Consider the following 27,327-nt stretch of genomic DNA (forward strand, 5'->3'; position numbering starts at 1 on the left):
GTATATATCCACATTTGTAATATTTCCTCAATATTAGTACATATATTTAATAGTATTATTTATCATAATTATTACACTCATACGCATTTAAAAGATACATATATATTTACACATGTAGCAGTACTCCTACAAATAAATACATACACACATCTGTATGTACGAAAATTGTTAGCTTTTTTTCTCTATTGTTTTTACTTAAATCACAGATGTATTACTTCCGCTTTCGTCGGCGCCGACATCATCATTCTCGGCGTTGCTGCCCATAGACGTCCCTCTTGCTGCAAAGGCTGCACTACGCGCCATCGGCGCTGCATTTGTCACCAAATTCTCAATCGAACGAAAAGATGAATAGTTGTGGGATGAAAGATCACTCAGTTCGGGGGTCGAAGGTGACACAATCGCCACTGTTTCGGGACGCGTTTGTGCCGCTACAGCTGAGGTCGAACGCAGTACAGTGACCACATCGTCAGCAGTGTAGGGCTCACGCAAATTGCGCTGACCACCACCAACACCACCACCACCACTACTGATGGTGTTGTGATGCTGCTGATTCGAATGCTTTGTAGTCAACTTGCGGCCCAGCGAATGGGAACGTTGCATCTGTTCGCCTGAGTTGCGGGCGAAATTGTGCGATTGATCTGATGAGAACGCTGCTGTGTTGTTGATCGGTATATCAGCGCTAGTGTAGTGTGGACTCTCAGCTTCATGGTGAGAATGTAGTGATGTAGTAGGTTGATTGCTCTCCGAGTCAATGCTAAGGATGGGCCGTGCGCGACCACGATCGCCAAGTACACTAAGGAAGTGGAAAGAAACGCAAGGGGGAAAAAGTGAGTTGCGTGGCCCAAGGTAGGATCGACTTTATGATTTAATTACCGTCTCACGCTACGCCTGATGCTCTGTCGTAAGATCTTAGCGAAACGTGCACCAGTTGCTGTGGTGTAAGATGGTGGTGGCGTATATTTCGGTGGTGCATCATCTTGTGCTTGATAGGAGTTTAGCTCTAGGTTTCCAACGGCGCCATTGCTGCCAGGTCGTGCGAAATCTGTTCTACTGCGATCGCTAGAGGAACTGTTGCGAATTTCGCGTATGCTGTTGCCAGGGCGATAGAGAAGTTGGATGCGCTGCAAGGGGAGAAAAAATAATGGAATTTTTAAATAGAGTAGTAAACGCGTGGAAAAAAGCCCTCGAGTTTCTAAGAAATCGATATTTTATTCCAAATATCGAATAATCGATTAATTTTTAACATTTTTACTTCGCTGTATTTCTTTAATTTTCAAAGTAACCATATCTTTCTTTTAAAATTTGGAATAATAGAATGCTAAAACATATGATTTGAATAGCATAATCGGATTGAAAATGGTGAGCAAGTTTCAAAAGAATCGATATTTATGTCGAGTTTTAGAAAAATCGATTAGTTTAGAGCTAAAGTGTATCGATTATATTTGATTAATTCCCATCGCATTTGACGAAAACAACAAAAAATTTCAAAAAAATTGTAAACGGGAGGAAAACAGTTATCGAGTTGAGTGTACCACATTTTTAAATAGCAAAATTAAAAGAGTAATAATAAGCGCGTCGAGAAAAGCCTTCGACTTTAAAAGAAATCGATATTTTATTCCAACTATCGAGTAATCGATTAATTTTAAACTTTTTACTTCACTGTATTTCTTCAATTTCATATAATAATAACAATTTTTACGCAAAATAGGAACATCGTGGATTAATATCTGATTTCAATCGCATGATCGGGTTGAAAATGGCAAACAAGGTCAAAAAGAATCGGTATTTATACCGAGTTTTAGAAATTTCGATTAATTTCAAGCTAAAGTGTATCGGAAATATTTGGCTAATTGCCATTTATTTATATCGATTAAAAAAAAATATTGAATATTTTTGTCGCCGCAACTAATGAAGCTTGCTTAATTTTTATTTTATTTATTGTTTATATTTTTAAACTTGTTTTTAAATCATTAAAAAAATCAAAAAAAATAGTAAATAGTAATAGTAGAATCGCATGAATAATAAAATTTTTGGTTAAAAAGATGAGTCAGTTTGTGATAAATCGATAAAGTTTGATATTGAGCTAGCCAAAAATCGTATTTTGAAGTAACATCCCCGGTTCAATTCAATCGTAACTAAAGAGGCGCTTTAAAATTTTTAAGTTTTCAAAACATTTTTCAACAAAATTTTGTATACATGAATACAAACAAATTTCATATGTCGGCGTGCGTGGGTGGAAGATCATAGGATAGATAGGATTTATGTCAAAAACTATGGCTTAATCTTGATATATTTGTTGCCTTCGCATCGTAATTAGGCCACCTTTTTCGCCTTATAAACTAAGCTTTCGATGACTAAGTTTACTTAAAATCGACTTTTAACTGGAATTATCGGTAAAAAAACTTGATTCGAACTACCGACTATCAATTATTAGGCTCAGTTGTTATCGTAACTATCACACCCACTTCACAACAACTTATCATCCCCATCTTCACACCAAATACTCACATCCAGTATATCCGGCGGTCCATTTGACAAATATCGATAAATTTGTACAATCGCTGTGACGGGTATGAGCAGCAGAAAACCAATTTGCACTGCGGCTGCCACCTTCCTAGCCCAATACGTAAAGTATGACTTTCCACGCCAATAGTAAAATTGATTGGAAAACGAAGTCTTGTAGCTAACCACCGAGAGCGTTATCAAACCAATCGGCAGTAAGACATTCCATGCCAGCGCCGTGAATGCTGATAACGTGTTTGAGAACTTCAAGTTGTTCACTAAATCATCGCCGTTATAGGGACGTCCACGTATCAGGAATACACCAAATATCTGCGCTGTCCATAAAATCGCCACAAACCAAGAGCCACCCAATACCAAATCCATGTAATAGAGTATTGATACACCGATTTCGGTGGTGAATGGCACACCCAACAGCAGCGCTGTAACACAACTCAACAACACAGCGCTGATTGAGTTGCCCAATGCGCTGGCAATCGGCTTCCACATAGCACACAACTGCGATAAGCCCAGCACAGCTAAGGCAGCAAAAGCTACCACAGCCCAAACCCAATTCACGCTCGCGTGTGATAGTATCAATGTGGCTGGAAAGACTTCGCTGATGAAGCGTAGCGCTTGGTAGCCACTCTCCTGATGAAACAGCTGTCGCCGATAGGTTTCGCCAATAAAGCTGGAATAGTGTGGCATCCATTTGGCCGGTATCGAGAGTATGTTCAAGTTGGTTATTGACTCTGGTGAGAACACAGACTTGGAAGATTCGAGCGTCTCTGCGGAAAGAGTGGCAGTAAATAATATGCTTGCATGGGCTTTGAGATTGCACAATAACTTACCAAACGAACCCGGCACATAGATGTAGGAATGTTGATTCAATATTTGCACACACAATGTGCCCAATAGCGCCGCCACACACAGACTGAAGAGTGTAATCAAAATTGCAAAGATGGCATCGCGTCGCAATGATATTTCGCTACGTCCAGCCGCATGTGTACAGCTTGTAATGGAGATCACGGATGAGCCGAGTAGACCCCAGGTTAGGAACACTTCTTGTGCGGCAGCTACCCACATTTGGGAGTTTTCGAAGAAGTCATTAAAGTCTGTCTGGGTAAAAATATTCTGTGGAATGAAATAAATATTTAGTTGGTGAAACAGGAATGTACCACATATTTATGACACTGTAAAGTGTGTTATGCTTTTGGTAATGTAAAGTGCATAAAAAATTCCAAGAAATCTAGGAGCGATTCCTTAGCTTCTCTTAGGAGGGGAAAGTCACAGCAGGTACAAATTTTTGGAAAATCTTTATTTTACTTCCGTTGCTTTGAAAACAACCCTCTCCCTTGCCTTCGAACGACAGGGTTATTTTCGGAGGATCTACTATTTGACTTTCGTTGATATTGGAAGCGTGTTTTTGAGGATCTATATTTGACTTCCATTGGTTTGAAAACACACAACAGTCTTCTCTGCCTTCAAATGGCAGGGCTATTGGAAGATTTTTATTTGGATCCCTGCCTTCGAATGGTCGGGCTACTGAAGGATCTTTATTTTACTTCTCTTGCTTTGAAAACACATCTCCTCACATGCCTTATAATTGCAGGGCTATCTGGGGCCTTTATTTTCTTTTGAAACGCACCTTCCCGCCTTTCTCTAAATGGCCAGACTATTGGAATGACCCTATTTGCTTTGAAAAGCATCTTCTCGTCTGCCTCTGAATGACACAGCTTTTGAGAAGATGGTATTGAAAGGGCTATTTCCGCCAGTGGTACTAATTTTTTGAGGGCTTCAATTTATGTAATTCCGAAGATCTTTAACTCCCAAGGTAGTCTGATATACGCTCTATAGCTTTTGACCCATCAGTCATGTTATTACATGGGCTGCAACTACGAGCCAACCGAACATATACGTTAGGGTGGTCCTCAAGATATCAACATTTCAATTTTGTTTGGCGCACCTTATTCTTTTGTTCTACGTACAAAATAAAGACATCCACAAAAATTTTAAAATTAAAAAAAAAAATATTTGAGGGTTGCCACCACCATTTGAAAAAAGTAACATTTTTTTTTTATTGAAATTTTCGTTCGTGGATGTCTTTATTTCGTATGTAAGAAAAAATAAAAGGCTGGTGATATATTTAAGAACCACCCTAATATACATACACATATTTTTAGACAAAATAATATCGGTAAACACGGATTCCGCAGAAAAAAAAACATTCAAAGACGTCTCCAACCGTTTGCCGCTTTCTGTATTCCTATACCTCACTTTGGTGGCCTAAAACTAAAGACGGTCGTCGACTCACCTGCAGCTTTGCCGGATCCACGACATAGAGAAGCTTACAAATTACAGCAGCCAAAGCTATGAGCGGTAAAATGGTTAGTAGAAAGACTACTTTACCGAACGACTTCAGTCCTTTACACAGTATCAAGAATACAAACACCCAAATGATGGCTAAATTGAAAGCCAGCTGTAATAAAAAGTCAATTTTAGTACTGTAATATTGAATAATTTAAACGCCTAGACTCACCCGATTGCTCACTCTAAATCGCACATTTCCCCCATCCGCAGACTTAAAAAGATGTAGTCGTTGCAGCACCACAATATTAAAATAATCGGTGATGCTCTCTGTTAGATTGGCGGAGCCATTAGTAGCCCGCCGATAGGGATTTATCATTTCCTGCCACAAATAACCGGTATGACCCTTATTGGGTATCGCATCTCGCAAATAGATGAGCAACCATGCTACTGCCACTGTCGAGTAAATTGCTATAAAACATTGCACCAACACCAAAGCGATGCCGATGCCTCTACATATGGGACTAATCTTCCACATCGAAATGGGACCCGCCTTAATTCTGGAACCCAAGCAGACGTGCAGCAGGAATAGCGGTATGCCAAAGAATATTGAAAGCAAAAAGAATTGTAGCACAAAATTGCCACCATACTCTATGGTCAGCACAGCGAAGCGCGACATATTGAATAGCCCCACTGTGCAGCAGACAAGCGCCAAAGCACGCGAGCACATATGCGGCCACTCGTTTTCGCTGCCCTGTGCGCTCGCATGTGTACTGTTATTGTGTTCCGTATTCGTATGCTCGTAATGACCATTCGTAACGAGCGTCATAGCTGCGGTATGACCATTAGTCGAAGCCGACGTTGATGCTGAATCTGTGCTGGAAACGATGGTTATGGGACTGGAATTGCGGGAGCTATGCGCTGAGCTTAAATCGGAGAAATTCGAATGTCGCTCCTCTGTCGTCGCGTGTACACCGTTATGCGCTCGCCGGGTTCCCGCAGCTATTGCGGGCGCGCTCTGTGGGCGTTGATTGTGATTAGCTGCGCCGAAGCTGTGATTGCCCTCCAATATGTCGGGCCTTACGGACAGCACAGCCGGTTGGCCAGCAGCACGACGACCAAACTGACGTGGTCTATTCACCAAAGTGCTGCTATTGTTATCGTTTTGTAGTAGTAAATTATTAAAGATGTCCTCTTGCGTCAGCATTTCACTGCGGCTATTTGTGCTGGCGGCGCTAAGGCGATTTTGCGAGTAGCAACGTCTGAGCTCTGGTCGCAGAGGCTGTGGCTCTGGCGTAGCTGCTGTTGCAGCGTCCGCTGGTGTAGTTGTTGTGCTAATACTGTGGTGCTCTGTGAAATCAGTGCATACCTCTTCGGCGCGACGTGCTGCATACTCTAAACAATCGTCGCCAGCTGAGGTTTGTTGGGACGCAGCACTCGTCAGTTCCTCTGCTTGCCAAGGAGGCGCCGCTGATGCCTGTAAGTTTGTGTTCCCACCACTATTTTCCTCTGTGATGAATAATTCAGTGAATGCTTCTTCGCTTGGTAAGCGTGTAGCGTCGAACGGCATACGCTCCAAGTGTTCCATAAGATCTGAAATGAAAGTTCGAACAACTTTAAGATGGGCGGGCTAAGCAAGAAATCTTATGATGGCACTTACCCTCGTACTGCTTCTCTTTCGCATGCGTAATTGTGCGTCTCACAGGCTGCCCACGTTCCAGGCTACTTCGCTGATCCGCGCTTTCCTCCTCGAAACTTTCACTTTCTCTGTTCAACTGTGCGCATTTCTTCCGGCTCATCGGCAGCGACCGATTGCGTTGGCGTGTAGGCAACCGTTTGGGGCTTGGTGAACGTTCCAGTTCGACGGAACTTTTGTCTTCCTCATCGTTATTGCTAAAACTATAATCATCCATCTCTTCTAGATAATTATCTAAATCCAATAAACAGTCTTCAACTTTAGTTTCTAATGAATTGGTTGTGGGTAATTGTGCAGCACCGTGTATGTCCAAAATCGTGTCTAGCTCATTTAGCACGCGTGTGGCATCGTCGTCATTAGAGCTAACGCTCGCATCCGAGGAATGCATAGACACTCTTTCATTGCTGCTGCTGTCCCATGACAAATGGGAGAGGGACTCTTCTTGCTCAAAAACATCTTCACGCTTGATATCGTGCAGTTGTTCCATCTCCAAGGAGATTGCTCCGGAACTCTTACTTATTTGAGGAAAAATACTTAAGCCACTACTTTGAAAGCCATTTTGTGTGCTGCTGGAGCTGTTCTCATTTAATTCCATAGCAGCATTATCATAGGTAAGCGTATTTAACCGGGAGAGGCTCCTGGCTGTGGAATCTCTTAATTTATTACTCTCATTTCTCATACGTTCATCATCGGCCACTGCGCAATTCTTCGTAGAAGCAAAGCGACGCGGAAGACTAGAAAAAGGCCTGGATCTATAGGAAAAGCGTGATTCTGCGCCATCTGCCAGGCGATCACGTTCTTCTTCGTCTTCTGTTGATCTGCTGTTACCAGCATTCGTTGCTTTGGACATAACTTTCTCTTTGTTTTAGTAGTAATGCTTACTTACTTTCCGCCGTCATAGGCGCCGAATGCTGTCGAAACTGCAACAAAAAAGTAGTGAGAAAGAAAGAAATGGAAACATGTCAGTGCAAACGCTAATGTCAGTATAAATTTATCTTTCTAGCACAAACATAATATACTTAGTAGGTATGTATGTAAATATGTATGTATGTATCTGCACAACCGTATGTAAATGTTGCAGTTAAGTAGCTTGCAGTACGCATGCAATAATGACTGGGCTACCCAGCTCATAAGCTCATATTTCATATTCAAGTAGTAAGCGTTGCCGCGCTGGCTGACTGACGCTCCGTCTCCGTCTCCGGCTCCGTCTCCGTCTCCGGCTCCGTCTCCGTCTTATCGGCTGTTGCCACTTTAACGGACGGACATTGCACATACCTTGCAGGTTTCTTGTTCAATTGTAAAACATTTTTGGTTGTTGTTTTTGGAGTTGTGAAATTTTAGTAGAATATGAAAAATTTGATATCCGTTTCGGCTTTCAAAACGCCAAGTCTTTTGGAGCGACAATGGCCCACTTACTTAAGTGGTTGCAATTTTTTGTTTTGTTATATCACTGGCGCCGGGATTTAAGCAGATGTCATTGAAGTATTTGTGCAGGTAGAATCATTAAAAGTCAACGCAAAATGACTCATTCGACTGCAGTAGCGGCGAATGAGAAGGACGTGAACATCAAAGAGCTGTAGCGCTATTGCAGTTAAGTAGCTTAAGCAAAGTGGCAAATGTAGAATGCTATTTCCTGTTGAGGAACTCTCCCACCAAGTAGCACTAATTAAAAAAGCAATGCTCAGCATGGGCCCAAACAAAAATTTTAAATTTAGAAAAAAAATTAAAAAAATCACCAATTCTTCTTTGAATTCTTAGATAAATTTCAGTTAGGCAGTTATATCGAACCCTAAGGGCCAAAAAGGTGCAAGCGAAATTTTTTCCAAAATTTTCGTTTTTATGCAGAAATGTTCCTAGAGCATCTGGATGCAATTCTGCATCAAAGATAAAATTTGGAAAAAATGTCGCTTACGTCTTTTTGGCGGTTAGGGCTCAATATAGCCTATTAAATTTTAGTTTAATATATTTTTTCTAACGGTGCTAGGCGGTATTTCAAAATATTTTATTTAAAAAATTTTTATATTTTTAACTGAGCTGCCACCTATTTATAAAATTACAGCATACGAAATATTGTTAAATTGACTATTAAGTAATGAGCTTGTAACGATCGAAGTGACTTAGAGAGCACTAATTCAAAAAACTCCAAAAAGGGCTGCCACCTGTTTGAAAAGGTTATTAATTAATTAAACAATAAAATTTGGTTTATGGGTATCAAACGGGAGGTATCTTAAGATATCTTGAAAGAGAAAGAAAACATTATTTTGAATGTCGTAGCCAACTTTTATAAAAATTTAGTAGAGTTGCCACTTATTTTGTTGAATTGGATATCAAATGGAAGGTAGCTTAAGACATTTTGAACGATGCATCCCTTATTTTTTGAACATGGTTTGAGTTGCCATCTATTTTTAGGATTTGAATAAAAATTTAAGAGGCTTTGAATCAAAAATCCGTTTTTTTTTAAATACCGTTGCCAACTATTTTAATGACTTAAATAAAAACAATTGTACGACAGACATTTGGATATCAAATGGAAGTTAGCTGAATAGATTTTCTTTAGAATATAATTGTCAACTATTCTAAAAATTTAGTAGATTACCCTCCAGTATAATAATTTTATAAAAAAAAATTAGTGTGACAGGCAAATGGATGTCACATGAAAGGTAGCTTAAAATATGATTGTCAACTATTATAAAAGGCGAGTAGAGTTGCCACCTGGTTTAATGATTTAAACTGAAAAAAATGGTACGGCATAAAAATGGGTATAAAATAGAAGATAACTCAAGACATTTTGAAAGAGAAATCTGTTTTTATTTCTTAATATGGTTGCCAGGTATTATGAAAATCGAAAAATAGATTTACATAAAATAATTAGTAACTACGACAGACAAATTGGTATCAAATGGAAGGTATCTCAAGATGGTTGCCAACTACATCTTATAAAAATTAATATCAATATTTGAATGTAAATAACTATTGATCGAATTTAGCAAGAGTCTAGGGCTGTCATCTTAAAAATAAAATAGTTAAGGTAACGGTTTTGGTGACGAAACTTGGCCAGGCGCATTTGCTGTCTATTACATGCACTAGATATGCATCTACGAGCTCAAGTGAATGTAAGCATTCGCAAATATTCCACGGACGTACATACATATATTTATCTCTATTCTTACAAACATACATGACAGCTACTTTTACTCATTTGTATTCAAATGACGCAGAGAGGTCGAATAATTTAGTGATCGTCTGGAATTAGCGGTACGTTGCGGAATATCGTATATGGCTAACAAATGCTACAATTCCTTAACATAAACAATGAAAACAATGGATAATAGCAAGATGCTGATAATCAATCGTTTTAGCACAAATATAGTAATAATGAGATCTGCAGCAAGCAAACAAACGTAGGTATAAGTAAAAAAAAAAAAAAAACAGAAAAAATAAACAATAAAAATAAATAAAATGAAACAAATGTTTACAAATACAATGCATAAAACGGGTTCACGTAGACACATGCATACATAGTACATGCAAACATACATCTTTACTTGAGTAAGAAGCTTGATTAGCACGGGGAGCCCGGGGAGGTGTGCCTGCGATTTTAGAAACGTCTACCAAATTCAAGTTTGAATGGATTTACAGGTGCACAAACATATGTACATACACAGGTGTATATATGTCTATTCATTCACGCACCACCTGTCGATCGTTATGTTATAGCCACAATTAGTCCATTAATTTTTGCAAGCTATTCTACACTAACATCCAAAAAAAAAACACTTTTAATTAGTTTTTTTGTTAATTTTAAAATTGCTTAATTTTTACAACGAAAATAAGTAAAACTTGAAAGCAAATAAATAATTGGATAACTCGCAATTCGTAAGTATACTAAAAGAAATTTTTACATTTCAGTCAAAAATTCAAAACCTTCGTGATTTTTTTTTTTTCTTTTAAACGGAACAACCCTAATAAGAAAATGTAATACGGAAATTCGAGTTATTCACTGAAGCGTTATCCATAACGCTTGCTGTTATTGTTGTAAGTGTTGCTGGTGTTAGATTGTTTTTGGACTTTAGCGGGGGGCGTCTTCAACGTTCACACACACACACACACACACACGCGCACACAAACACGCCACGCTCAGCATAGACGGATGGCTAACAACGATTTCTAAGCGCACAACACTTTTGCTTTGCACAACATTAAATAAATGCAATAAACACATTCGCTTATGCACTAATTTATATGCACCTATGTATGTATGTATGTATGTATGTATGCCCATATAAGCCGCACAATGATTTACGTTAAACACTTAGAAAAACTTAAAAAAAAAATTACATGCCTCAAGCACACTTCACACTGAACTCGTTAAAAAGTATAAAAAAAAAACTAACTGTTTGCAAAAATAAAATAAAACCTAAATAAAACGTTAATGCCCCTAAGAAAACAGAAACAAAATATCCGTTGTTTACATTCAAATTTTTCAGCAAAGTTGCATTCTTTCGAAAGTTAAATTTCTTCGAGAAGAACGCGCTTGAACGAAACGACTTGAAAACTTGAATTGAGTGAAGCAGCGGCTAAGCCATACTGAGTTGTGTCGGTGTCGCGCCATTGCACGTTTGCCTGACTATGGAGAGGCTACATATAGACCTACCACTATAGCCACGCTCTGATCTCAGCGAATAGCTGTTGCAATTGTGTTGGTGTACTGCAGGCTAATGAACAAATCAGACTCACACAAATTGATGCCCATAAGCGAGTCGAAAACATTGAAGCAACGTAAAAACGTAAACCACTACGTAACGTTAGTGATATAGTGTGCAGTAGTAGTAACCCTGCGGGAAATGTATCTAACTATAAGTTAACTTGAATTTGATTAGGAAGGAACTAAAAGGTCACTACTATCTGTATATTTTCTTTGACTGTACATACAACAAAATTATTTTGAAGTGGAGAAAGAAAGTGTATTCGAAGTAAAATTTGTAGGAGGATATTTAAATAGAAACTTGTTTAAAGAAAGCAGTCGCCCAATTGCGTCTGCATTACTTTTCAACTAGTTTCAAGTTAGCTTTTTGTAGCTAACTACAATTTATGTATTTTATAGAAAACCCGCAAAAAAAGCTAACTGCAAGTTGTTTTTTTTTTTCAATTGATAATTTTTTCCTACGGGTAGGTGGTATACTTATATGCATGTTGGATTTTTATTTCGCTCTTTTCTAAGTATATATATGTGTATATAAATATGTATGTATGTGTATGTGTGTGGGTTTCATTCTACACCGCTCATGAGTAGCCAGCAGAGGCAGTAGAGAAACCAGTCTTTGCTTGGCATTGTTGCAGAACTACAAAATACTTACAAATACAACAACAAAATTGCAGGTAATATCTGAAATGTTTGCCCTCCACAAAAACTGCTCAAGTTCTTACTAAGTAGGCGTATACAGTGTTGCAAAATAGTGCTCGTTAACGAAGTGTTGGTTTGTGCCTATATATCATGTTTTTGCGCTGCGTGTCTCTCCAGCGTCTGACGATAATGCAGAATTTCTATCCAAGATTATTAGCATGGTACCAACCCCAATACAATCATTCATATTGCATAAAGTAATACTGATCTACTTATAGTCTCTCATCACTGGCGGGAGTTCTAATCGGTCCTATCGGAATTCATGGTGGCAAGTCTACACATCAACTCAAGCATCAACTGCTACGGCTGCATTGGAGGATAATGAGATGGAATCACTTCAGCATCCGCTGTTGAACTGTGGTAAACACCTTGGATCTCAGTACAAAGATTAGCCACTTGTAGAGCTTTGTTGTTGGAACAGAGAGTTTGTTTTTTACACAGACCCGTCAAAGTCTCGTTCAACCACCCCTTAATGGGAGCTTATCTAAGAACGGATCCACTTTTGGAGGTAGCCATTCTAACCTAACCTTACACCTATCCTTAATGTCGTTATATTGGCAACTGGCGGTCATTTGTCATAAAGTTCGTGATGAAAAAATCGCAACTTTTTCTTTATTCCTGGCACATTTAACGATAAAGTCCATGACTTTTAATCTAACCTTTCCTCCTTTATTCCTTTTCCACGGCGAATCCATTCAATAGTGGAACAAAGGCTCAGTTGTCTTTCGCAAAATAGCCTTATAGTCCCTACAGAGAGACATAGACAATCGAGTTTAAATCTCTAGGAGTTGAGAAAATAGCTAGGGTAGCCACTGTCGCGCTTTTTTTCAGCGTGCGCTGTTTATTGACTACCTCACTACGGGCCTTTGTAGCTAGTAGTGCAGGTCCTACACTGGAAGCTGTATTGCCAAAGGGCTCCCCTTCGAAACTGTTATTTTCACCAGCGGCTGAAATTTCTCTTGCCTATTTCAATTTGAATAGATTCATTGACAAGACATGGATCATGTTATCAGCGTCCACTTTTCGTTAATCCGTGGTAATTGTCTAACAACTGATTTCATGCCCACCAATATTACGATTTAGTAGCCACAAAGAAGGAAAAGGAAAACTATGGCCGACCTAAGCCCGCAGCCGTAGCATTGCTGCCTCGTTGCGAACCACTACTTCGAAAAAGTTTTCAACTCGACAAGGTGATAGAAAATAGTCGAAGCTCTGCAAAGCTTCGATATGTCTAAGTAACTGATTGAACTCACTTGGAGTTATTTCTTCGGCAGAATTATCCTGTGCGCGGCTCGAACTGCAATACTGCAACGTTAGCTGCATACAGTCGAGGAATTAAATCTATTTCAGGCTAGCTGCGCTTAGGGTCTATTCCACGTTTCGAACTATTTCGGAAGACGCAACGCATAAGATTGCTGGCCGGTACCCTATCAATCTACTGGCATGGGAGGCAGGAATGATGAAACTATGTACCAATGTATGTTGGACTTATAAACTTCCATAATACTGAAGACTGCATCTACCGAGCGATTTTGTAAGCACTAGGCAACTGGGCAGCAGTACGGACTAATTCAGCTATAACAATTGACAAATTGAGATTCTGATAACGATTGCGATCGGTTAAACGAAGAGACGGAGCTTCACAGGCCGACACCAGTAGCTGATGGGGTATGTTTTTGCGACGAACGGAACCACGAGCCCACCTATATGTACAAAACGATATCAATTGCTGACTGTCTAGGAAATCAGGGCTAAAATCCATCTCAGAACGGAAAGCCCATGCAAGAAAAGAAATTTAAAACCTTTTTTTTTGCAAAAGTTCCAGTTATTTATAGAAAGCAAAAAAAAATTGCATGCATATTCTTAGGATTATGTAGAATAAATAAATAAATTTTTTTTTATTTTTTTTTCAGGTTAGGTTAACTCCTTAAAAAACAGGTCCAATAAACTTTGCTGGGAGTAAATTTCAAAAGCTTAAAGCGTAAAACTGTTTCGAAGCATGACGAATCGACGAAAATTCTATGCATCACTGTATGAGCGGTATATCTACATATGTATGTACGTACATACATGTCTAGTGTATTAGTGTTACGCTGTGCTTATTGTTGTTATATTGTGTGCAACATAATTGTCATCGAATGCATATGCGGCAAACGGGCTGGCTGGTAGGTAGGCAAGTAAGCACGCAAACAGACAAACAGATAGGCGGCAGTCAGACAGACAAACAGAGTTCAGTGAAACACGTTTAGATAAAAAAAAGGCACATACGAGTACATAGGCTTATGAAATGCTTATAAGTACATTAGACCGTACCAACTTACAAGCTAACAAAAAAAGGTTCACCGTACACCCCTGAGCTTAAAGTAGTTTCGCAAGGCAAATTGGAAAATTTTTTATATTTCTTTGCCGAATTTTTCGACACCTACGTACATTTGGCATTAACAAACTTTATTCAAATACATAATGATGTTTGATGAGTTTTAATTTACTGACATTAGGGCGGTACGCTAGTGTGATAAGAACTGGGATCCGGTGAGTAAGTGCTAGAACGGGATACCTGAGGTCAATGAACTTGCAAACCAAACAAAATTTTCTTCGCGACAAAAACTTTGATAAATTACGTTTGGTAAAAAAAAAATCGAAATTACCTTCAAATTGAAATGCATACCACCCAAAAAGTTTAATTATTTTTGGCGAGCTTTAATTTACTGACATTAGGATGGAAGGAGCTTGAGATCTGTTTGGTTAGTAATGCAACGGAGGACTTGAGTTCAATGAACTCTGGAATAAAAAAAAAACTGAGATACTTCCTTAGCAAAAGTTTAATAATTTTTGGCTAACTTTAACTTACTGACATTAGGGTGGTAGGACTGAAATCTGGCGGGGAAGTAACACAACGGGGTACTTGTTGAAGGTGAACTTAAGAACAAAAAATAAATAAAATCGATATATTCTACTTTATAACCCGACTGTAAATACTGAAGATATAACGAAAAATGTAAAAGGGCGACCTTAGGGCTCGGCCAAAAAAAAAGCAATCGAAATTGCCTTGCAAAAATATTTTACGGTACGGTCTAATGTACATACATACATACATAGGAAAATACTAATGCGTATACGTATGACATGAGTAGGGAACATTAACTGCATACAGGGGGAGATAAGAATATGAGCAGGAAAAACGTGGGTCTATATGAGTATGTTAAACATACTACACATATATGTACATATGTACATATCCGCATACATGCATACATAAAGTAACCTTACTTTAAGTGTAACGTTAAAAGTTTTATAGGGGCACTTATATAGGTACTTATGTATATCTTTTAGGTATGTAGTATATCTATAGAGAAACCTATATTTATGAATATTTATGTAAGTTTATTTGTATGCATGTTTGTATGTGCGTTTGCCACGGATATGGATCATATCAATACTTTTTTACACATTTCACTTTACATCACAGCACTTTACGGCAATTCTCTGCTGCTGCTTGCTGCTTTTCATTTCACTCTGCTCTGAGCATTTTTCCACGCGCATTTTTGTTTTTACTTAAGATCACTTACGGTTTTGCATTGCATTTATTTTATGAAGATAATAAATACTGCATAGTAAGTATGTATGTACACATGCGATTTTATTTTTTCTTACCAGTTACTATATTTAATTTTTGTTGCCTTGTTTTTTGTATTTTTGTTTGTGTTTTTTTTTTTTTTTCAAAATCACATTTCACAATTTCATTACCACACTTGAGCATTGACTTTTGGGCGAACTTAGTCACTGACCGTCATCAAATTACTTACTCAAGCGCTTGTTATGCTCGCCAACACCAGCTGGCTGGTTGGCTGACTACTAGCTGGCATATTTAGCAAAAACTGGTGCCAACAATGAGCAATGTTTGCATTTGTTTAAATGTATGTACATATGTAAAGTGGTTACTGCCTATTTGGAGACAACACGTTGGTTGCTATAGCGATTGGTGTGGCGCAGTGCACAACGAAAAATCGCCAAACAGCCAATTAATTGAGACAAGTACACAGAAATGGAGGGTTGTCAGTGGTCAGGGGTGGACTGGTGGAGGTTTATATGACTTATGTATATGTATGTATGTATGTTGCAATTATGCCGTTGCCTGGCCATCAGACTGCGAGAACCATCTAGCTGGAAGGCGAATAACTACGTTCATAGCTAGCTTCTGGAAGGACTTAATCTGCCGGAAGGAACGGACTATTTCGTACCGAGAACAACTTTCGAAAAAGCGTATAAAGTAAAAATTTCTAGAAGGGGGCAACGGAGTCAGAATTTCCCAGTTCTACACTAATGGATCCAATCTGGAAAACAAAGACAGAGGGCGAGTGTACTCGAAACAACAAGGAGTACAAACTGCAGTGAATGGCCGCAGATCACTTAGCGTGATGGTAGAGCAGTTCACTCTTCACCTGGTATGGGTGCCGGAAAACCGAGGTATACCAGTCGGTGAGATTGAGGGGGAGCTTGCAAGGAAGAGCACTAACCTTCCACTTTCGCCGTCTGGGAAGAGGTTGAACAAGCCGCTCGGCACCTGCGAGATCAACAAACAAAAATTTTTCTTCGCAGAAGAGCCAGAAACCTACAATATGAGAAAACTCTTGAGGCCAAAAATGGGGCCAGGGAGCTCCCTATGCTGGCTATGCTGACTCGTTATACCACCCTAGGAAGGCACACGGATCGAGTCGTGGTGTCGTTCAGTGACTTCTGTAGGAGCTACGAGGCACTCGAGGTAGGAGACTGAATCAGTAAGGTGCTTACCTAGCGATTGTCTCGCACTCAGACGGAGTAGACTGAGGTACATGGGCACTGGAACCTTTTCAGATACGAGCGATTTTTCGGGCATAAAGCGTTTGCCCAAATTTGTCAACTCCACAGGAGGAGGCGGCGAGGGGTTATTGAGATCCCTTGTGGTATCACAACGGGCCCGGATAAGTCCGTAAGTGTGTCGGTATGCCAATTCAACTTAGCCTACATACAAATCTACTTACAATTATACACGTTGGAAGGTCCAACGCCTGGTTCTACTGCCTAAGACCAATAAGCCTGCGGGCGGTCCAGTTGCTTACCGTGCGAATTATATGCTTGATACGGTGAGGAAAATCCTGGAGTGCATTATAGCAAATCGTATCATCCGAGCCATTATTTCATCGACGAGTGGTCTTGCACCAAATAAGTTTGGATTCTAGAAAGGAAGTCCTGGAAAGGCGGTCCAATTGAATGCTGCCTCGTCGTCAGCCTAGATGTAAAAAATGCTTTCAATTCGGCAAACACTCGAAGAGCTCCAGAGCATACTAAGGCGAACGGATAGGTGTTACTCATCAGTGGCCGTAAAGTAAGAGAGGAGGCTAAGGTCCGCGTCTGGGGGTGTACGTTACGTTCGAAGCCATCAATTAAATACCTGGGTACTAAAATCGATGCGGGTCATTGGCATCAAGTCAATCTACAGACTCTATGCATGTGGGTTTATTCAGCTTTTGGATGGTTTCGGAAGATGCAGCCCTTGTTGTGGCTGGACTGCACCCTATTGATTTACTGGCGAGGGAGACCTCGTTCACCGTTCCTGGCTGCTCCACAACACTGAACTAATGAACGCTCCCAAGAAGGCACGCTCTATCCGAATCGCAGGAACGATGGGACACAGCTACCAATGGCAGGTGGACACATCGACTCATATCTAATATCGAGACCTGGATTAGTATACTTCAATATTACCCAACTACGAACTGGTCATGGCTGCTACATATACTACTTGCAGCCCTTTAACCACGAGGACTTCTGCCATTGCGAGACTTGTGGTCAGAACTTCACCGAAGACGGAGCATGTACTGTTTAGCTGTCCATATTTCAATGCAGAGAGAGACAGTACAATACAGAACTTAGTGCCAAAAATGATGGAAACATCACCAAATGGGGAGTTGCAAGCACCGCCGCATCAGGAATAATCGCTAAATATAGGCCACCGCCCGTAGCTGAAGCAACTTTCTATAGAAGAAGAGTCGAGACATACAAAGACCTCGGACAACAATACGTACGCACGACCCTGACTCTCGACTTTAATGTAGGCATGTGGGGCCGTACAGTTCGTACAAAAGTGGTGGGAGGTGAGGTTGGGTTAAATGATTAAATGAAGCACCGGAGTGGGGTCAAGCAGGTACAGCTTACAACGAATTGCGCTAAGACAGGAACGTACGATAGAGCTTAGTGCTCAAAACCGCCTTCCAACGGACAACAGTGGGTAGTACCAGGGGGGTATACGGTACAGCGGACAGACAAGGAGTTTTACTTCTTCCTGTATAAAAAGAAACTACAATTATATATTTCGTTAGCTTAAATTGAAAAGTTGCTAGGCCAATTTTTAATTATTTTAATACAGAAATCAAAGAAAATTACAATTGCATCTTTTCTGAAGGGACTGAATCAAGAGAAAGCGTAAATCATTCGATAAGTTCAAAAATTATGTAATTGAATTTTTGCAAAATATTTGAAGGAAATCAGTTTAGGAAGTTTTTCTTGTCTCCTGTAAAGTTTTTAAAAACTGGAATTTACAAATTTCACTCTAAAAGCATAAACAGACGGCAGTGTCGATCCGGATCAACTCGTTAATTCGGAATTATGTCGGGAATTAACTGCAGTTGATCCGGATTAAGTGCTAGAGGTAATTCCCAAACTTAACTCGGATCAAGGGAATATTCGATGACAACACTGACCAAAACTCAGAGAGCGTAGAATACAGAGAAAGGGCAAAATTAGCATGAACATATACCTTTTCATCAGTAATGCAGTCACCATACTAGCTCAGATAGGAATCCAATTGAAATTGAATAAGAACTTCTTTGAATTAATACGGTGACTGCATTATCGACGACAAGGTGGATGTCCATGCGAGTTTTTAAATTTCTTTGTGTTCTACGCTTTCTGACCAAACAAATACGCAAACAAAGCAGCCAACTTCTTCCGAGGTAGCCGAGTGGTGAGGGCTGAGTACTACAAGCCTGCAGGTCCCAGGTTCGATCCTAGGTTGGAGCGATTACCTAAAAAATTTTGTTTTTATTGTTACTTAAATATTTTTTTTATTTTTTTTATTAATATATTTAATTTTACTTTATCGATGATTCGTTTGTTTTATTTTATTTCACATTTTTTATTTTATTTTTTTTTTATTTTTTTTTTTTTTCGTAGGAGAGGGAAATGCTTTATGCACTGGCCGGGGGCGCTAGTCTCTATACTCCCTTCCCCGAGTGTGGGACTCCCACCGAAGCGTGTTGGGCTGCCCACAAAAACCCAAACTCCCACCGCCCGCACATTTTTTATTTTATTATTAGTTAATTTAAATTTTTAGAAAAAAGTCAAAGACAACTAACTAAAAACAACTTTAAATAAATACAAAAAAAATTTAATTCATATTTTACTGGCCATGGGATTCGAACCTACGACCTCGCGGCTCGTAAATCCGCATTACTGCCGTCTGTCAATGCACAATTTTGATCCGATCAATTGCACCGTTAATCCGCGGATCAACGTTGCCGTCTGTCTATGCTTTAAGCTAGCGATTTACTATAATTTAAACTTATTTACAAAACATATAAATAAATACATAAATATGTACACTGCCGGAAAAAAGTATTGGCACAGCTGTTTTTTTTACAATATATGCAACAATTTTTATTGTACTATTTTTCCGCCAATTTTTTATAAAAATATGGTACATTCTACAACAAAAAACTTAAAAATATAATTTCTAAACTTTGTGCAAAACTCGCGAAAATTCAATAATTTTTTTCGAATTTTCTGGAGTATGCAGTTTTGTAGCCCATTAAATTCTAGCATAAAAAATGCAAGTTCGGAGTTAGTCAAAAATCGCATTGATTTTTGAGAATTTTTTTGTTGAAGGTGTTTTGCAATTTTTCTATATAAAGTATTTTCGAAAAATTTTTTTGTATGGAAGAGACTGCGGGAAAAAAAATTGCCAAATATCAACGGTAATTCCTAGCTACTTAGAACTTCTACTTTATTTATAAAACTGATTTGGCTACAAATCTGCATACTCAAAAAAATTCTAACAAATCTGATTAAAAATTTGAAAATTTGCATGAAAATTTATTGAATTTTTGCGAGTTTTGCACAAAGTTTAAAAGTAATATTTTTATGTTTTTTGTTGTAGAATAACCCATTTTTTATAAAATATACAAAATTGGCGGAAAAATATTGCAATAAAAATTGTTGCATACATTGTAAAAAAGCCAATACCCTTTGCCGGCAGTGTATGTATGTATGTATGTAATTAAATATATTTGTACGTAAGTGCATACCCACATTTACTTAGTTATGCATCTGTATGTCTACATATATCAACGTGCACTTGTTTCTAAAAATACAATTCAACGAAAATGCAACGTTCAATAAAAAACAACAAAAATATTATTAGCTCCAACAACAGCAGCAACAACAAATGGCGCACCGCAAATTTTTAATATGCACATTTAATTTGCAAATTTACACTTTTGAACTCAATTAAGCGTAGTTAAGCATTGAACTGGCAAATTTAGATGCCGCAATTGTGCAATACATACCTAGATAAATAAATATTTACAATAAGGTGCCCCACGGAATTTCAAAAATTATTATATTTTAATATTTCGCAAAAATTTTAAGATTTACGTGAGCTGGGCCAATTTGAAAATAACTCGAAAATCTCATTCTGTTGATAAAATTGTGAAGCACTTTTATGCAGACCTTTTAAGCTTAAACTCATCAATCACCAGAGGTAATTTAAAAAAAAAACTAGTTTTATTTATAAAAAAAACGATTTTTGAAAATGTTTTTAAATCGACGCAGCTCACGTATGTAAGCCTTAAAATATATTAAATTTTATAATTTTGATGGAAAAATAGTAACATATTTTTTTATGGAGAGTGATGCACCCTAATGTACATACATGTGTACCCGCAAAAGCACATCACTAATGAAATGTACCGCCACATCAATAGTTTTTTATTGAATTAAATCATTTAAATAACACTTCTCTTAGTAGGCATTTATTTACATAGTTTAGGGTAAGTTCGGTGTGGCTGCCCTCCACCGAATCTGGCTACATTTAACCCTAAGGAAACCACTTGTCTGTACCATTTATGTTAAGGCGATCACCTTCAGGGCTGATGGCGTGCAAACGTCTAGTGCGGAAATCCTGTAGATGCACTCCGAGAATTATGAGATGGATATACGGCATGATAGTACGGAAAATAGTAACCTATGGGGCACAGTCTTGGGCTTGGAATTTGCGTCATTAGGCTTTGTGCAGAGATCAACCTTCTTAGGAGTTATCAAAATCAAAGCGTTCTTATATTAAGTGATAGTCAGGCGGCACTAATGGCTCTCTTGCCCATTGGTCCTGGGGTGTATAGAGAAGCTTAACGCTCTTGCTGAGAACAGTGCTATACAAATGATATGTGTACCAGAGCACATGGAAGTCGAAGAAAATGAGATAGCGGATTAGTTAGCCAGAAGTGATCTGAAAGGAAACCAAACTAAGGGAACTGCATTGCTGGGGAGTACAGTCTAAAAGCATACAGGCTTCTCATAAACTTCGCCAAGGAGAGGCTAAGGATTAGTGCAGTTAGTTGCATAAGCTAAGGATCTAGTTAGAGATCTTTGCACCGCCGCATGGAATGTGAGGCCGTTTCAAGGAGAAGGACGAGGTGTCTGGGACATTTATGGTCATATCGTCGGAACTTTTCTGGAATTTATAAAGCCTTCAGGGTTAGATGCAATGTTGTAATGAGCTGGGGCCCATTCTAATGGGGAAACCTTAGCATTACCAGCCGCAGTTTAGGCATTCCATATTAATAAGACCGTAGCTTCGGTTGCTTGCCAACTTAAAGAAATTTGTCTTAAATCATCCGGCTTGGACCCGATTCGTGTGAAGAGTTTACGGTCGATAAGCAGGTACTTGACTTTAACATAAAGTTCACGTCGCCCTGTGCACCCTAATAGCAGATTTCTCCAAGCGTGTTTACCAAAATATGGCGCTTTAAAACGTTATAGGCCGAAGCGGTGTACATCCAGTGTACGATTCTTGGCTTTATGGCCCAACTTTTTACTGACTTTCCTGATGCCAAAGTGAATGGGATGCCATTCAGTGAAGCGAGTTGAAATTGGGAAAGTTTATTTGCACTTTTTTACCTAAAACATTAGGGTATTTAGTTTTACAGTTAGGTCGTCCGCATACGCTACAAATTGACAGCCCATGGCAGGTAAGCGCAACAGCAAATCATTCATTTTCCTTAGAAGCGTGAGCCCCGCCTTGCGGAGTTCCTTTTTCCAAGTATGTGGTGACTGATGCTCCCTCCATCTCCGCAGATATCGTTATATTACCAGGATGAATGTTGGATAGGTTGTATATATAGGCCGAAAGTTGCTGGGCTTCCGATGGGAAGACTTTCCTCCTAGCGATATGAATACTATTTTCGTAGTGGTCCACGCATCGTTAAAATTAGGGCATAAGTGCCCTGCTGCCTTTTGAAGTTCGACAGAAAATTTTCAATCTAATCCCGCATATATGTATGGTTAGAAGCAATTAATATCCCATTCCACCTTTGATCGACTTATAATGTTATGAGATTCCATTGAAAAGCTGCATGCGGAATATATTAACTTGCAGTGTAGTGCATCCTGGAAAGGGCGTGTTTATAAGAATGTTTAACAAGTCGGAGATAGCAGTTGTCCTGCTACACAGTTCGAATATGTGCTCAGAAAATACTTTATATATTGGCTTACCGCACCATAGCTCACCCCAAGTAGGCATCACCCAGCAGCCAAACCGCCACTGATGTCAGATGGGTAGGATATAGAGAAAGGGCAAACAGGTTGACGGTATTGTGTGGACTATTTCCGGAACAAGGCAAAGGCTGGCTCTGTGGGAAATGTTCTTGCTACACCACACGGACCATACTTTGGACTCGCGCGGTAGTGCGGGCTACTTTCTAGCATCATGTTGCTACTGCGAGTAGTAATTACAGAAGCAACCAAATCGCTGTGCAGATTTTTCAGTCCTGCCAGTTATTTAGATCTCCTCGGGTTCATACGGTAATAGAAGTGTTGTACAAAAACTTCTTTCAACTGGTTGAGTTGTTACATAAAGTTGGTATGGTTGGTTCTGCCTCAATCTAAGAGTAACTGTTTGGGCAGGAGCAACNAGATCTCCTCGGGTTCATACGGTAATAGAAGTGTTGTACAAAAACTTCTTACAACTGGTTGAGTTGTTACATAAAGTTGGTATGGTTGGTTCTGCCTCAATCTAAGAGTAACTGTTTGGGCAGGAGCAAGCTGTGCCCCTTCATCAGAAGTAGTTCGGCTGTATCATGCAACTGGTGTAGTGATAAGATGCGCAGTGACGATGTGGAGAACTGCATTTTGGCACGTCTGAAGGTTAGAACACTTCTTTTCATTGTTGCTCATATTCCACACTGGAGCAGTGTAGTTCGTTACAGATCGAACGATTGATTTATAAGTGGCAATAAGATTATCCTTGTCTTAGCCAAAGATGTTGCTACTAACCGACTGGAAGACTTTGTTGCTGCTGCAAATTTTATTGTCTTTCGCGTGAGACGCGTATGCGTTCGTTTGACCTCGGCGACCAGTTCGAGCGTCACATTGTTCGTTCAGAGAAGGAAAGAGGGTGGGTGTGGAGTTGAGGACTGATATTTTCAGGTTACGTTCTATCAACTTAAAGACTTTCGATGTTTCGTCTTCAAGAAGAGATATGCTCATCTACATATGTACATACATATGTATGTAAGATGCATGTGTCGAAGGTACACTGCCGGCAAAAAGTATTGGCACTGATGCTTCTTTACAATATATGCAACAATTTCTGTTGTAATATCTTTCCGAACATTTTTTATAAAAATATGTTTCATTCCACAACAAAAAACATAAAAATATAATTTCTAAACTTTGTTCAAAACTAGCGAAAATTCAGCAAATTTTCATGCAAATTTTCAACTGTTAGAGTACGCAGATTTGTAGCCCAATCAATTGTATTGTAATAAAGTAGAAGTTCTAAGGAGCTAGGAATTACCGTTGATTTTTGGCATTTTTTTCCGTCAGTTCTATACAAAAAAAAAAATATGTATACGGAAAAATGCAAAACACCTTCAACAAAAAAAATCTCAAAAAACAATGCGATTTTTAACTAACTCCGAACTTGCATTTTAATGGGCTACAAATCTTCATACTCAAAAAAATTCTAAAAAATCTGATTAAAAAGTTGGAAATTTGCACGGAAATTTGCTGAATATTTGCGAGTTTTGCACAAAGTTTAGAAATTATATTTGTATGTGTTTTGTTGGGGAATGAACCACATTTTTATACAAAAATTGTGGGAAAAAAATTGTGGGAAAAATATTACAATCAAAATTGTTGCATATATTGTAAAAAAGCAGCTGTTCCAATACTTTTTGCCGACAGTGTATGTATGTATGTAAGTACAAAGACGTTTTAACGGTGTTCGGTGCAGTCGGTAATCATTAGGATTTCTATTGAGAGGTTATACCTAACATATTCCGCAAAAAAAAAAAAAAAAGAAAATGTGAAAGACTTTTAAATTTTTCAGACGAACTTGTGCCATTGGCAGAGCAATGTCTATTGTTGAGACTGCCTGGTATGATTATAGAAATGAGATAAGAGCACAAAAAACATTTGTACATATATAGCGAATATTTGTTATGGCTACGTGTATATTTTTTTCTGTAAATTTTAAATAAATTAACTTAAAATTTTTGTTTATGAACTTACATATCGTCACCTTAATTCGAAAAGGCCCTAACCAACAAATTTTTTATTTCGCAGAAGAAGCAAAAAACATTATAAAATTAGTATCAAAAACAGGTAGAGCTTTTTAAATAGTGGCTTGTAACACCGTTATTTTTTGGTAGTAATACTTAAAACTTTTTATTAACGGTGTATTTTGATACATTCCACCAAAATCTGTGAAAAATGCAGTTTCAAAAAAAGTGTTGGTTAGGGCCTTTGTGAATTAAGCTAACGATATGTAGGTAGGTATTCATATTAGATTTTATAAATTGCTTTTCTACAACTCGTCACTAAAATTTCAGCTGCATTTTTATCATGAACTTAAGTAGGTACATATTCTCAAATGAAAATGTATTTTCGAAAGTGGGCAGCTAAAAGCTACAGCGTACGTAGGTACATACATACATAGCTGTGTATTTATTTGCACATTTTATGCATTCAGTAAATTGCAAGCATACATACAAACAAATATGTATGTTAATAAAAATCCACATGAACATCATTAGCCGCTTTCGATGCTCCGCTTGCACTGAAGATGTACTCACACATTCACCAACACTGCTGCATGCACAAAAAAATCGTACCCACACAAACATACAACACACACACAGACATGCATGCGCCACTTTCAGATTCAGATAGTAGTTCATTAAGCACTAAGAACATCTGAATACCAAAATTCGAATTGTTTTGTCTTTTGCACGATTCTGGTTTCACTATTCTACATACATACACTTCTCCCACGCGCCCTTCTCTTCACCACAGCACTTTACAGCTTTATTATTAGTAAAATTATTATTATCTTTTTTAATACTAATATTGAAAAATTGTGCTCACTTTGTAAACTTTGGAAATATGTTTGTACATAATATGCGCTTACAGATTTGTATATATACTTATTATGCTATGTAATAGGTACATAGTATAGCCATACATAACATATGTTTGTGTGTTTATTTAATTGTATATACGCATGTGTTTATGTACTTGCACAGGCAGTGGTGGACCGACCGACGGACCCACTGATCATTCGCGTTAATTCTACGAGCAAGTGCGCCGTTGGCAAGCGAAGATTCCGTACTGAAGCAACCGAAATGAACGCTTATAGTGGCAAATGGATATTGCCCGCCAAACAATTATGAGCTAAGAGAAGAGAGAAACAACCACAACTAAAGTAAACGCTGATGAACACTTCCTATTGATCTCTTTGCTTGATGCTAGTTCTCTTATTATTTACGTATTTGCATGTGATCTATGCATTTTTGCGTTTATACCTTTCAAGCGCGAAAATAAAGGTCAACAAATTTATAATCGGGCATATGCCGCAAATTGTACGATTTGAAATCGGTGCGAGTTAAAAACTTATTTCTGAGAACTCTTAAAAAAACGGCAAAAATTTGTGTTTCTAGCAGTTTCCATTTGAAATATTTATTACTTGCATTACAAATATAAAAAATATATTTTGCAAATCGCACCAATTTCAAATTGTACGATTTGCAGCAAATGCCCGAAATGAATATGTGTTAGTAAAAACGCTTCCTGAACATATATTCTACGAAATCGCACGAGAAAAGTTGTCTACATTTAGGCGAATTGATGGAATGAGGGGCTTAATAAAGTTATTTGCTACAATGTTAAACAATAAGTTCTAAAATACTGTTTTCGGACAACTGTATTTGACGATTAAGTTTTTTTTCTGAAACAAAAAACACCGCGGTGAAGTACAATAACACTCGATAATAGAGATTTACTTACATTTTAATTCTAACAAAGTAGCTCAATAAGCCTTCTTGCAATTTGGGTTATCTGGTTATAGGCCCTTATTATGAGCTGCATTCGATTTTCGATCTTCGCTGGCTATCGAAGATCGAAAGTGAAATTCGTATTATGAGCTATGCAAGCGTGTCGAAATTTTCGTTGAGTATCGAATTTTCTGTCGAACAGAATTTTGCTTTCGATGGTGTAGCGAAGTGTTAGAAAATTGTGAAAAATTTATGATTTTGTGTATGTTTTCTTACATTTTGGCGGCTAGACACTAATTTTAAACAATTTTTTATTAATTTCATGCAGTTCTAACATCGTGAATACTAAACACAAGCACGAAAGGCTGGTTTTACTTGTGAAAGAAAATCCCAATACTCTGTTGGCACGATCTCTGAGAACAAAATCGTAGCGCTGTTGATAGTTTTAAAATATTTTAAATAGATTTGGCTCACAAACGCCTCTTTAGATGGTCGGAACTTTTTAATGAATCTGTAGACAAATTTCTTAAATATATTTTATATCAAAATATATTCGAAAGACTAATAAACTTAAACTCTCTTAAACATTTGCTACTCCTGGCCAGTTTACTAAGCTCTCATCCTCTGACGAATCGTTGAACCAGAACTCGTTGTACTCATTTTACCAGGTTTTTATAAACTTGCTTTCTTTTTTACTTAATTTTAATTAGAACAAATTTACATAAATATGTATAAGCACACTATTTAGTTTGCTCGATTTGTAAACAAAGCTTCTCAGCGGTGAAAAATATACTATTGTGAACAACCTAAACGAGCGAAATTCACAATAGCGCTAT

At 38.3% G+C, this 27,327-nt stretch overlaps 1 protein-coding gene across 7 annotated transcripts; it reads right to left on the reverse strand.

Moving 5' to 3' along the window:
* Positions 1-113: 113 nt before the first annotated feature.
* Positions 114-25,898, reverse strand: bdg (sodium-dependent transporter bedraggled). 7 transcript variants are annotated; one of them, XM_017613023.1, is made up of 8 exons: positions 25,737-25,898; positions 6,467-7,422; positions 5,039-6,399; positions 4,814-4,978; positions 3,351-3,633; positions 2,509-3,287; positions 874-1,121; positions 114-793 (listed from the first exon to the last, which is right to left on the reverse strand). In XM_017613023.1, the coding sequence occupies exons 2-8, from the start codon at positions 7,350-7,352 to the stop codon at positions 196-198; spliced, it is 4,320 nt and encodes a 1,439-aa protein (XP_017468512.1). In that variant the 5' UTR covers positions 7,353-7,422; positions 25,737-25,898; the 3' UTR covers positions 114-195. The 7 variants fall into 7 exon arrangements, with proteins under 7 accessions (XP_017468512.1, XP_017468510.1, XP_017468509.1 ...); XM_017613021.1 differs by having other exon boundaries at positions 25,684-25,898; XM_017613020.1 differs by having other exon boundaries at positions 25,587-25,898.
* Positions 25,899-27,327: the final 1,429 nt, after the last annotated feature.

The sequence above is a fragment of the Rhagoletis zephyria genome, unplaced genomic scaffold (genome assembly GCF_001687245.7).
Source record: "Rhagoletis zephyria isolate East Lansing unplaced genomic scaffold, Rhagoletis_zephyria_1.1 Rzeph_scaffold_00601, whole genome shotgun sequence".
NCBI lineage: Eukaryota > Metazoa > Arthropoda > Insecta > Diptera > Tephritidae > Rhagoletis > Rhagoletis zephyria.